This window comes from Bombus fervidus, chromosome 2 (assembly GCF_041682495.2).
Source record: "Bombus fervidus isolate BK054 chromosome 2, iyBomFerv1, whole genome shotgun sequence".
Lineage (NCBI taxonomy): Eukaryota > Metazoa > Arthropoda > Insecta > Hymenoptera > Apidae > Bombus > Bombus fervidus.
The window spans coordinates 15,520,563-15,533,978 of NC_091518.1; the positions used below are offsets into that span (position 1 = coordinate 15,520,563).

The following is a 13,416-nucleotide window of genomic DNA, read 5'->3' on the forward strand; positions in this document are numbered from 1 at the left end:
TAATTAAAGCGACGGTCAGATCGAACGAGGAATGCGACCGTCCACGAGCATTACAACGGTTAGCAATTTCCATTTATTTATGTTGCTTGTAAATACGAGTCGCACGAACTGGCCAACGGGCCAACGTTACCCATGCGTGATACGTCGCCGCAACCAGCACGGCCAATTGTTAGCGTTTCCACGATCCCGAAATCGAGATCGATTATTTACGCGTGCAGATTTCTATCCCGGCTCGATTTCCCGCGCGATCGGTGCCCCGACACACTTCGCCGACCGATGATTTACTGCTACTCACTGACGATAAGCCACCCCTCTCGCGATCGCTCGTACACGGCTTGTTTTAAACTGTGTTGTACCGATTGGCAGCGTGTGGAACTTGGTTTCGTTTCAACTTTTTGTATATCGTTATGTACTTCGACCTAAATGCTTCGAGCAATCTCTACCTGTTAATAAATAATTACGAAACAATTTTCGATCACCACCTCGTGTTGATTTGATCCATGTAATATCGAAATGTCTCGATAATCCTATATATCTTTTTGGCCATAAATAGCGCGATTCTCCGTTAGCTGTTTAAATCGAGCCACGCGTATGTACATAAATCCGTGTGTACGCAGGACAAACAGTTTCACCGAAAAACGAGGAGAGCAGCAGCTACGGGGGTAGTGGATAAAGAGAAGGAGAGGATGCGAATGGAACAAGACGCATGGACCCTCGTCTCTGAAGGCTGGAATATTCCAAAGGACGGTACGTCCAAACGGCTTACCGGATTATCCGATAATCCCATTACAGCGAGGTCATAAAACCATGGAGCTCCAGCTCGAAGCTCGAAAAAGAGCTGTTCGTAAACGGGAGGAAAATAAATAATAAGCCTGGAACCGCCGTTGAATTGACGTGCTTGGTTGCACGAAGGGATAAAGACTCCGTGAACTAATGCCAGACCGGTGCTAAGCGACAAGAATCGCGATTCTCGCTGTAAATTGAGGATAACGCGAGCAGACGGTTGGTGAAGAAGGGATTGGTAAAGTCGAGCGCGAGGAGGGCACGAGGGTGGCACGGAAGAAAAAGCACAGGCGCGAGAAATGGCGCGCTGGATAAGAACGACGGACATTTCTCACGTTCGGCGCTCATGAATCATGGAAGAGTAATCCTCGCAAATAGCTGTCGTCTAAGAATTTCACTAAACCTCCACTGCCGTGACCACTTCGACATATGACGGATATTACCTCGCGTAATCGTCGCGACGAGAACTGGCCGAGTGTTCGTTGGAGCTGACTGATTCATTTTGAATAAGTTTGATGTTTGGACGTATTGCTTTTAGCGTTTTGCGGTTACTCGAATAGAATTGTTCCGACAGTTTTAATAATTTCCAGGTTTTCGTACATTTTATTGCTCGATGTATATAGAGATCGTAGTATAAAAATTTGTTGAGTGTAAAATTGAAGTATTTATTAATTGGAAGGTGCGCGTGCTTTTTGGAAGTTACTTTTTTAATGAGGTTTCAAAACTATCTATTTTTAAATACATTCCAATAGCTGTGTCATCTCGTAGTGTCATTTTATTTGCAAATTATTTATATTTTATTTGAAGTTATATATTATATGCATTCGCATTGATGCAATAACAGAATCCCATAATGAATGATTTATGCCATTCTATTTTTGATCTCCTCATTCATAAAGAAAAACTCTATGAAACTTGACATCCAAACGAATCGCCATTTCCAAGATTGAAATCCGTCTCGCGTCAGTATGAGAACAGGGTCATTAAGATGAATTTCCGCAGGAGGGGATCAAGAATTGGTTTTCGGGGCGGCAAATGTTACCGAGACAGCTGATAAATGGTAGATAAACGTTTCTTTTTAATGACAGCCACGGTTCGCACCTGGAAAGGATTTCACCGGCTGCTCCTTCTCGCCCGTTCGTCAAAAAGAAGGATAGCCGTTCATGGAAGTTTTTCCTTGCAAATGCAAGATAAATAACGCTTATCTTTCTCGCGGGTTAGACTTACCTCCATCTCGCCCCTCTCACCCCACAAACTTCTTCCATCGTTCGAACGTACCAGCCAAGATAACCAAGAGAAATCCTAAGGAATTTTCAATGTGGCTCGTACCACGTTGAATTTATCGATAGAATTCGAGGCAGAGCTGCCGTCCATTCGCACCATGAAAAAGAAAATCGGAGCAACGATACGCTCGACGCACCTGAAATCCCTGTGGAGTTCGTTAACGCACGATTATGGCCTGTTGGCCACCATTTTTCATTCCCATCCTGCTGAAAATACGTATTTCCGGGATTTTATGCACGATACGCAAACAACGAGAAGAAACAATAAAAGTACATATATATTTGAGATTGAATAATATCATACAGCGGATGTTTGATCGAGCTCTGATCAAACTGATTGAGCTGCTGTCCATTCGAATCAGCAAATAATAAAAATCTTCTAAAGCCTCCTACCTTTCGATGCAAAAATATAACATACCTGATATCAAGCGGAATATTTTTAAAAATTGGTTAATTTTTCCAACACCACCAAACTGTAATAGATACGCGAGTTACAAAGGAATAGATGCGATTAAATAGATGAACAGCGTACAGAGAAGAAGGAAAATTTCGCGTCTGGAGGTTAAAGCTTGAGGAAGGGGTGCAGGGTTGCACGTAGCGGGGGAAAATGTCGGTGGAAGATCCAAAGGGGGTGATGCTAGGGACGGTAAGATAACGTGGTTGGTTTAAACCGTATTACCTAAGCCGGTCGGTGAGCGGAATACGCGGTCCGGCCACCTGCATCTGCACCATACTACCCTCTGCATGCGCGTGTTGCATTAAGGGTGTATCGTATACCGCATAAAGATGGGAAACACGCGCCTTCGGGGCGTCATGCAGTCTCGATTAAAAAGAACGAGAATAAGGGAAGAAAGAGGAAAGATGTTTCTTAAGCTTAGTCACCGGCAAGCCGCGGGCAGCTTATTCACGACATATTTCTATTCATTCTGCCAGAAACCATCCGCTATCTGTATATGGCAATTTCCAGACTGGTCTCCCAAGATTTTTTATGGCGGATACGGAAGTACCTCGAATGAAAATAGGGACGTTTCTGATTTTTTATTCGGAATAGAACAAAAGGTTTCGATGTACGAGCACCTCGGAACTCAAACTGACTAATTCCACATTTTATCAATTTCTTAATTTCACGTATCACGTTATTCGTATGCAGAAATCCTCGAGCACTTCTGACGTTATAAACACTCCTATAATTTGGTTTCAAAGGGTGCTGTTCATTTTGAATTAAGTCAGACCCTATAACTACAAACTATAAACTTAAACAGATAAGAGTGAAATCAAAAAATTGTAGCTACGAATATCGTCGATAAAAATCTCGAAGATGGATATTCTCCTCCTATAGAAGCGACTACGGTTTACACATGAACGTTCACTTCGTCACAGACACAGTTTGATAGGTCAATAGAAGGAGCTTCGAGCTTGAATCGAGCCGTTAGGAAGGAAGAGCACACGTTTCGTTCGGTCGCATCACGTGCACGTTCGAGTTAACACCGCGAACCACTTCAAATCTGACACCGCATTGACGCACGTACGCCACTAGCTAAAGTGTGCATGTTTGCACTGGCAGTGTTCCGCTAACGAACCTATCGTTGCGGCTTCAGCCAACCGTTTCTGAACCCTTTTCGTAAATCTGTTCGCTCTGTCTGAACCTACACTTCATCTCCGCAGCCTTTAACATCGGTTACCCCTCGCTTCGTGTCTTTTCGTCCCATGCTCATAACCAAATCCAATCTGGTGAACTTACGCGCGAATCAGAATCATTCGTGGTTCAACCGAATATTTGCGACGACATACATAATTTATGCGAATAATCTGACAGTATCAAAACACTTCTACTGGATAAACGATATTTGGTTTGGCGCGATGCATTAGACATGAAATATCCGCAACACGAAGAGGTAAATAAATGATGCTGTGGCAATATCAACGTTATAATTGATAAGTAATACGATATTAATATTTCGATCCTATTAATTAAAATAAATTATAAACGCAATGTTATACTCAGATTAAGAAAAGAACGAATTAAAAGCTAACATTCCTTAATAGTTATTCGTATGGTATTTAGTCTTTTCCAGGGCTTCTTAATTACAATGTAACATATCAATTGCCCGTGTAAACCTTCGAAAAAGAAAGAGAACAGAAAGTAAACGAATTTGAAATAATCCTCGAGCTATACCCTTTAACTTCGTCCTTCCATCTTCTTTCATCGCATTCTAACCACATGACAGTGTCCACATGAATGAGGCAGAGGCAATGCTAGCCGCAAATCGCGTGGTGTATCCTTGCAACTGCACGAAATTCTTAGACGTGCGAGTGGTGAATGAGGTCGGTGCGCCACAGCAAAGCCACCGAATGCAACGGCTCGTTCCGTCGATGCGGTTCATGGAAAGGTGGAACGAGGTACACGAGAGATAGGGAAGGACGGGTTGGGGGAGGAGCAGAGACACGGTGGAGTAGTAACGTAACGCTAATCCAATTTGCTATGGCGCTGCACTTTGCGCGGGCACCATTTTCAAAGAGGGACACGCGGCAGAAATTGGGCTGAACGCGACGAGGAAATACCATCTGTACGTGACCGTAAATAGCAAATAATAGCGGATGACCTATCCGATCCAATGCGAATAAATGATTTTTCGCTTATAGATAAATATAACATCGAATCGTTGTAAATAATGCGAAAAAAAAAAACGAATAGGATTTTTTGTTGAAAGACAAAATTAGTTCATCGAGATCAGTCGGTATTTTCTGTTTTATATCTATTGAACAATTTTTTTTCTAAATCAACTTAGCCGCTTATCTATCCAACCTTGAAACACTCCTGAAACCGATTTACGTTGCAAAAACTGTTCGCTTCCGTGAACCCCGAAACGCGTTGCCTAACGAAATAGAGTCAGTTTGTAATGGCCGATGCGTTACAGGAGAGCCGATATCGATCGTTAACAAAATATACCCAATATCAACACCGATGACACAGCAAACTTTTCCAAAAAATACATATATGTATAAAGGAGAAGAAAAATTGACTACACAAATCGAGTTGAAAGGGAGAGAAATATATGCGATCGCGTTTCAGTTTTGCGATTTATTTAGCGAGTTTGACCTCGAACCGTGTATATTCGCTTATAAACTGACAATACACCGAGCAGTTAAGAAACGGTAAACTTGCGTTGGTTAATTAGCCGGAGAGTTTCAACAGGGTTGTTTGGAATCCGCTTCGAGATTTGTTCGAATACGAGAACACGACGGTGAAACGCGGTCAAACAACAGTTAGCATAGAGGAAGGGCGAACGTTGCCTGTCAGAAACAGTTACGAACGCATTTAAGGGACTTAAATCGGGATGTCTGTCCTCGGGACGAGCGGCTGGTTCTTGCAAATTGAGGAATTCACGGAATCCACGGCAACTTCCGACCCTGTAATACAAAATCTAAACCAAACCGATTTCAGAATAAATCCGAACGAATCGTATTTAAACGAACGAGCAATTAATTTCAGTTTGCCAACTTCGTTTGCATTCTCGATTACGATTTCTGAAGTCGAGTGCAATTATCGATGCAAACTTGTCGCGAAAAATCGACGCGCCCTTATCTCCATATCGCTGGTTCGTCGTATTTCGAAGAAACGTTTGAAAATATTTCCAAGTCTAGAGGCAAGACGAATATAATTTTTAGAATAAGTAAACGACGATAAATGAAATATTAACTGAAGCACTGATATTTACGATCTAAATATTCTTCGAAATTTATTTATTATTAAACAAACTGTAAACACTGTAAACTACGTAGAATGCTTTTGGCAGTAAAATCGTCAGTAATCGTTTCCGAGTATTTAGAGTGCAAGTGCAGGAAGAGTGTGCAGAGTTTCTAGAGAGCTCTGGTTTACAGTTTGATAACGCGCACTATTTAAAGTTTACAGGGTATATTCCAGTTATTAAGGAACAAATCCAGTTATCGTTAAGTTAAAGAATCTCCTCGCGTGCGAGAGTATACTCAGTGTTTCATCTCGAGTAATACAATATTGAGCGTTAAAACGAGAAACACAGACAACAAGAGAAACTATTTACGTTGGATATTGCGAGTTAAAACGTCTGCCAGATATCGGGATAAGCAAAGGCCAAGTCTCATACAGAGTCTCTTTTCGAAAATTTAAAATATTCAACTGGATATTTGCAAAAACACGAAGATATTTCAGAAGCCGGAGGGTGGTTCCGAGTAAATAAGAAACGTGGAGCTTGAAAGCTTTCACCATTTATCAAGAATTAAAAGGCACCCAGCTCTTGCTAAAAAAAAAAAGCCCCATGTCTGGTCGTCTCGTAAATCCGATGATACGAATCTCGCCAGAGTCTCGAACTTACCTCGAGAGCGTAGCGTTTACCCAGTTTTGTAAACTAACCACCCCATACACTTTCATTTATTTTATGAAAAGCAAATCCGTCGTAACGCGATAACGTGCTCCTTTTTACCTCGACATCGACGAAACTCGTTGCTACGTTACAGTGCCCGGCTACTGTATTGAGAAAAATTAAACACCCATGTCTGCTTTCTTCGTGGATGAATACACCGAACTGAGAAACTTGAAATAACGGAGAAAGACATTTTCACTGAACGATATTCAGTAATTCTCTTTTTCAATGAACGAATAAAAATAGAATTCTGTCATTCAGAAATAAATAAATTGAATTACAGAGAAAAGTGATGATGTATAAGAACATAATTTTTTTTAATTTACCTCAGAATTTACTGTTATTTACGTGATTTTGTTACGACAAATGAAATTATGAATGTAACACATTTTTTTCCCTGAGAATTTAACGTACTTGTGTAATAAAAGGCACGATTCGACAACCGACGTAATAATTGTTTCATAACGATCTTCGCACTCGTTCGAACGAAATCGACTGATTTTGGATGTCGATGCATCTCGCGTAACACGAAAAAAGACAGGAGAGAAACAGAAAAAACGACAGACGAGAAAATCAGCGCGGTACGCGCTCGTAAATAACAAGATAATTTATGATCGTTACACAATGATCGTCATAAATTGTATTTCTGCCGGACGACAGAACGTGCCGTTATGCGAGGAACTCCGGTTCCGCTGGCGCCCTCCATGGTGCGCGTCCCGACGTCGATATATTTTACCACGGGAACGCGATACATGGCCAGCATAATTTATCTGTTTTCAAATATGCCCGTACCGATAAATTTACATATTTTAATATAAATTCCTAAATGCCGGATCTGCGACGGCCGCAGGACACGACAACTTTATCGATCATTTTTATCGTTCTTCCGCGTGTTGTCTTCTTGCAACTTTCGTCCCATTCCTTTCCATTTCCTTTGTCGTGAAATTTAAAAAAACGCAGACAGGAAAACAGGGTTCATAACAGAGTCTGTTCATCGATTTTCTTTTTTAATAATAGAGCGCAACGGTTGGTAATTGGGAAATCGTTGATACAGCAGGGATGAAGAGCAATCGAGAGGTCTAAAAAATTTATCAGGAATTTTGAAAGCCCGTGAAAAAATTCCATACCGCATATCGACCGCGAATCAAAATTTTTTCGCATCTTGTGGAAAGCATAGCGTGGTTTAATCAAGTCACGATTCCATAGAGTCGTTTCATCGACGCGATTCTCAACTTTCGATTCTCTATCCTCTCGAAAAAGAAATATCAGGGAATTAAAAAATTCAGTGGTCTGTTTCTTGACCGTTATCCTTGCGAGGCATCGGTACAAGTATAGATTCCTTTTGGAAGTTTCGTGACAATATATGGCAAGTACAGAACGTTTCAAAGTTAGCGGTATAACGAAAAAGTTTGAAACAGGTGACCCTAAAAAAAGCTCGCCGAGTAAATAAAAGAAAACTTGTTCAAAAATTACATTTTTATTATGACAGATTGTCAGACAAACAGAACAGAGAAAGGTTATTAACCGTGAAAAGTGGAGCCCGCAAGTTGGGAGCATCCTGTGCACGAAGCCCCGAACTACTCGAAGCTCGTCGGAAGTTGTTTGACACCTTAACTGTCCCGTGCACAGAGATGCCTCGAGTGACAGTAAAGCTGTGCACAATGTGAGCTTTTGCCTTGGCTGTCGGAAGTTTGCGTGCAAACCTCCTCCTTCCAGCGTCGAGCAAATGTACACTCGTACGTTGACGTACATGCTCATCGAGTGTTACGACTTTTGCCGTCGTAAAACTTTTGCTTTCTTTTTTTCCCTCGTAATCCCTTTTTATTCCTCTGTCAAATGTATATTCGATAACGGTTACTCGTTGATTTCATTTAAATTTATCATCGCAGTACGCGCGTTTCTACGATGTAACATTTATTAACGCGATAAATTATAATTTTAACGATGTTGCTGCATTCTCATTTTGCTCAACTTTCGAAACACGAAAGTGGGAAAAAAAAAATGAAACACACGAGGAAAAGGAAAAAAAGATATCAACGGTTAAGTACTTTTCGGGTTGTCCCTGTGAAAATTGAATTTCCACCAGTCTCGCAGTGAATCGGTCAATTAATGCACGAACGTTTGACGTGGAGTCATCCGCGTCGCGATAAATTGCGATCGAATTTTCGAGTGCACCGTATATTTAACGAAATCGCGAGCCGCGGTCTATTAGCGAACGCATTACGTAAATTATATTGGGCTGGTGCATTAATCAGTGGAAGAAATATGCTCTGACCACGTACACGGAATATTTAATGACGGTTCCGCGTGTGCGTGAAACTCGAGCGAGCGCGACACAACGCGCGTTTCGTTCTCACTATCCGCCGGTGATCGCAACTAATTAGAGATAGCCCGATCGCGGGCAAGGGCAAGACTTGTAGTTAGTAACTGTTGCTCGCGTATCTGGAATTAATACCGAGTCCGGTCACGCAGCCCAATAATAGCTCCAATCATTGAATCCTAAGGAGCCGCGGAGCCTATAATTATGCCACGGCTGTGTACCGTCAATTCGCAGTTTGTAATCAATATCGCGTAATTTGATTGGAGATGAAATGGTCGCGCGTAAATAGTTTTGTATGGCCTCGTGACACTCATCAGCGCGACTGGTCACGTTTAAAATTTATCTACGTGAAAGAATTTTGCAATCGGAGATTTAGCAAATTGAATTTTATTGCTATCCATATACATAAATTACTGCTGATATCGTAATTAGGTAGACGAGCTACACCCCCTGTTACATATTTCTTTCAGTTTTCGTGTATGGGAGAATTTGACCTAATTATAAGGTTCGTTTACATACCTGTGCTCTATGTATTAGAGCTACAAACGGATGGGAACATTAGGCTTCACCAGTGCGTTGAATAGTGAGTTCGGTAATCTACAATTTCATCAACGACACTACTACTACCATGTACCACTCTTTGTCTAAATTGAATTGACTGCTGGAAGCCACTTGGCTCAATGCAAATATGTCACGAGTGACCGCTATCTTAACGACCTCAATAATCCATCAGATTAGTTAATTGTACATCTATGGTAGAATTTGTACTCAATAGCCTCTAGCAATCAACTCTTGAAAGCTTGGTAGCTTAAACAAAGGGTTGGTAACAGACTTACTTGCACCTCGGGTCGAGTACCCAACGCGTAGATCACAGCATCGGCGATGTCTTCGGGTCGAAGAGCTGGAATATTTTTCAATGTTTTCGATATTGTAGGCGTGTGTCTGGCTATATCCGTTTCAACGATACCCGGACTGATGCTCTGCAAATAGAAACGAGTAACGTTGAAAACAAGCAGAGACTGCTCGAAATTATAAGGCTCATAAAAGCTTTTATAGCGACGGAAGCCACCCAAACTTACGGTGATTCGAATCGGTGCTTTAATGGCCGCCAATTCCCGTCTCACCGTATGCGTTAATGCAACATTGCCGTGTTTGCAAGTCGGGTACAGGTTCCAGCCATTACAGCCATCGATTTCCGAAAGGAATCCACTCGGAATTTCGTGTCCCAGCACGCTGCCGTGCGAAACAAAAAATTGCTTCAACAGGCTGCCCGTGGCCACCCATTTGCACGGCGTTTTATTCGAATCGACTTCGAGTGCAAACAGCCGGAACGTTTGTTTCGGTCTTAAAAGCGTCGATCCTCTTTTTTCCTTTCTCCCTTCCCACTTTTATTCTCTTTTTTATCTGTCCTTTTTTATATCTCCCTTAACATTTTTTCTTCTCGATTCGTAGAAAAAGGGACGAACAAAATTTCCGTTGTGCTTTCTCAAACAACACATTCTCTCCTCGCGTATCTCTTTCTCTTACGAAGTACACCCCACGCGAGAAATTCGACTCCCTATAAAGCTTCGAAACTCCTCTATCGTTAATGAGACGATTGGTATATACAATTCCTCAATTTACATGCGAACAAAAGTTCCTTGCTCGTGCTCGAAGTATATTCCGCGAAAGTTGCTCATTATGACATTAATGAATCATTAATAATGATACATGAGATTCAAAAAGCGGCAGATAAAAGATTACGTCAGACGTTTCTTCGTGAGCTAATCTCGACATCTAATAATAATAAATGGCAAACATAGACGCACGAAATATTTTACAAACATTTCTCCTATTTGAATAATTAACTCATTGCCAAAGAAATATATACATATGTGCGCCACATCATAATTAATTAAAATACTTAAATATTAATACGTATATTTATAAATTTATATGTTTATATACCGAAAACGCTTTCAGTTTCGAGAATACTGTGCCAAAAGGATGAAATAACTGACGAGTAAATTACAAATCACGACAACAGTAATAGGAGGTGACGATGAACAGTGGTCGCAAGAGACAAACGAAATACAGTCGCGTGCACGCGAAAGGTTTCGCATGTGGATGGATGAACGATCGGACAAGACGAGACTCGGAAGCAACAATACCTGTTGATATTGAAAATATGCCCTTCGACGTTCCGCTGGCGCATCGAGCGCACCGCCCGATTGATGCACACGGCGGTTGCGAGGACATTAATATTTAACAGCCTTTCGAATGCCGCTCTGTCGCTCTCTGCAAGTGTAATTTATGGAATTTTTTAAAATGCGTCAACGAGCAGGCGAACGAGGTTCCGAGCGTAATACTCTCGGCCCACCTCGCCCTTTATGGACCAACTATACACAGAGTATAAAGGTAACAGCCCTTTTTTCCGTAGTTGCGTATGAGTACCCATTGTGTTTTTCATCGATGATGTCATAAGAAAGTCGCAGAAAAAAAATGCGACACGTAAGTACATTTTTGTTGATTGTATGATTTTAATGTTAACTGTAGGAATAAACAAAAGAATTTGAACCTGACATAATCGAAAGTGGTAACAACCTATTAAGTTGAAAGATATGAACTAAGCTTGGATTAGTATGAGATATGTAAATAGTAATATTATCGGTCTAAATGCCGGGAAAGCTGATAACGGTAAAATGAAGTCATTTGTGCAAGACATTGAAGATCGATAACCATGGAATTCGATATGTGTAGATATTTTATGCACATATGTTGTCAAGCTCAAAGTCCAAATATCAACCTCGCGCATTTTGCAGTCGAATAAATTAAGTAAAACGTGAAAACTGTTCTTTTAACAAATCGAAACAAACGACTGGCATTAAGTTACCTTCTTCAGTTCCAATATCAGTATTGTCAATGGTACTTAGAAAATCATGCGATCAAGTGAGATGACGCATATAAAGAACACTCGAAGAACAATGTTTTCAAGGTTAGAAGTCGCTATTACCGAGAATAATTAGATTATTATCATATATACTGATACCGACGATTCGATCTAAATCGACTTCACGTAACTTCAGCGGCAAGATCTAAAAATAATTCTCGCATGCAAATTACGCGTTTCTGATGAATATTCTATGAACATACTATGAAAGTATTGTAGATTCTTTCTCTCATTACGGTCAACGATTATCTTACCAATGACGCGAGTGTACTCGATAACCCCGGCATTATTCACCATGATATCAACGCCGCTGTTCCAGGATTCATCAACGTTGTTCTCCAGGTAGTCGAAAGCGGACTTCAGGTCCTTCTCGTCACTTATATTGCAACGCATTATGCATATCCTACCCCAATTTGCATTCCACTCATTCGTGAGAGTTGATAATTTTTCAGTTTGTACATCCAGCGCAAGTACGTTTACTCCTTTCTCTAGAAGAGCTATCGTAATTGCTCGCCCGATGCCGGATGCAGCGCCAGTAACGATCGCCGATTTTCCGGCCCATCGTTCCATGATTCTTCCTTCTTACGTTCCTCAAGTTCCGCTAGGTTTTGAGAGAAACACGGAGAAAATTGTTTTTCTTATTTAGACAAACGAGCTCTCCCAAATTCCAAACTCCCATAAAATTGCAAAATTGTAAAATATTCCGTAAGTTTCGAAGTGTCAGATTACAAAAAATTTACAATAAAATTACAGAATTCTACAGTATTCCAAAAGATTCAAAGATCGAAAATTCTACGTAATCTTCAAATTTCAAAAATTCGAAGAATTTCGAGCGCTATTCGTCGTTGAGGATTTATTCTCCCTGCTAGAAAACTTATGGTTTAGCTAGGTTAGTTTAGTTATCGTCGAAAAATAGATAGATAGAGTCAATGACATTAAGATTAATCGTCACTTACCAAACAAGAGAGATTATTATCACAGGCGCGCTTCAATAGCGTGAAATTTTTCGATGTATGTACTTTGTTGGCGAATGGTACATGTTATACTAACTGCGCAACTGTGCAACGTATCAATTATAGAAGTCAAGTGCGTCACGACGAGGAAGTCACGTAATCGACTATCACCAGTAGTGTTTGAGATAGCAAATGAAACAGTGGGGAACATCATACAATGAACAAGAATCGCCTATAAGGTGCACTATGATTATAGTTATTTAATTATCATTTAGTTTAATTTTTAAAAAAGGTAGTTTAAGCTATGTTTTCCATTTATCATTTTATTGCTAAATTATGCGAATGAATAAACAGCTTCGAAACAGAGAACTTCAGGCACATTATGTACAAAATATTCGTCTGGATGATTATGGTAGGTTATCTGTGAGATACACATGCTTATCGAACAATATAATTCCAATAAATGATAGGAAACAAAAGAAACGCGAATCAATACGTAAATACGTGAATCATATGTTTGATTTAATTCATACGCGAATATACCATTTTAACGCATGAAGATGTATCTCGTCTTTCGTAGAAGATCACGTATGTTTGTAGCTTTTTTAAACATTTGAAAAACCTAACAGACCTCATCCTATTATCTTCATTAAATCCCCATTACCAAACAAGATGTCACTTTTGACACTATTCAAAATCAAGCTTCTCTCGGTAGTATCGCAATCTCTCGATGATTTAGCACGCAAAC

General features: G+C 40.5%; 1 protein-coding gene across 4 annotated transcripts; it reads right to left on the minus strand.

The window, feature by feature from the left end:
• Window positions 1-9,157: 9,157 nt before the first annotated feature.
• LOC139994257 (farnesol dehydrogenase) lies at window positions 9,158-12,809 on the minus strand. 4 transcript variants are annotated; one of them, XM_072016740.1, is made up of 6 exons: window positions 12,672-12,809; window positions 11,970-12,316; window positions 10,937-11,063; window positions 9,866-10,019; window positions 9,623-9,766; window positions 9,158-9,383 (listed from the first exon to the last, which is right to left on the minus strand). In XM_072016740.1, the coding sequence occupies exons 2-6, from the start codon at window positions 12,283-12,285 to the stop codon at window positions 9,345-9,347; spliced, it is 780 nt and encodes a 259-aa protein (XP_071872841.1). In that variant the 5' UTR covers window positions 12,286-12,316; window positions 12,672-12,809; the 3' UTR covers window positions 9,158-9,344. The 4 variants fall into 4 exon arrangements, with proteins under 4 accessions (XP_071872841.1, XP_071872821.1, XP_071872850.1 ...); XM_072016720.1 differs by having other exon boundaries at window positions 11,970-12,580; XM_072016749.1 differs by having other exon boundaries at window positions 9,158-9,403; window positions 11,970-12,580.
• Window positions 12,810-13,416: the final 607 nt, after the last annotated feature.

Bases quoted from the DNA above. Each gene is read 5' to 3' on its own strand.
- LOC139994257 (XM_072016740.1), bottom strand. From the start codon at position 12,285: ATGGAACGATGGGCCGGAAAATCGGCGATCGTTACTGGCGCTGCATCC. The intron at 11,064-11,969 runs GTAAGATAATCG...TTACACTTGCAG, and splicing joins CGAGTACACTCGCGTCATTG to AGAGCGACAGAGCGGCATTC. The intron at 9,767-9,865 runs GTAAGTTTGGGT...TTCTATTTGCAG, and splicing joins AAGCACCGATTCGAATCACC to AGCATCAGTCCGGGTATCGT.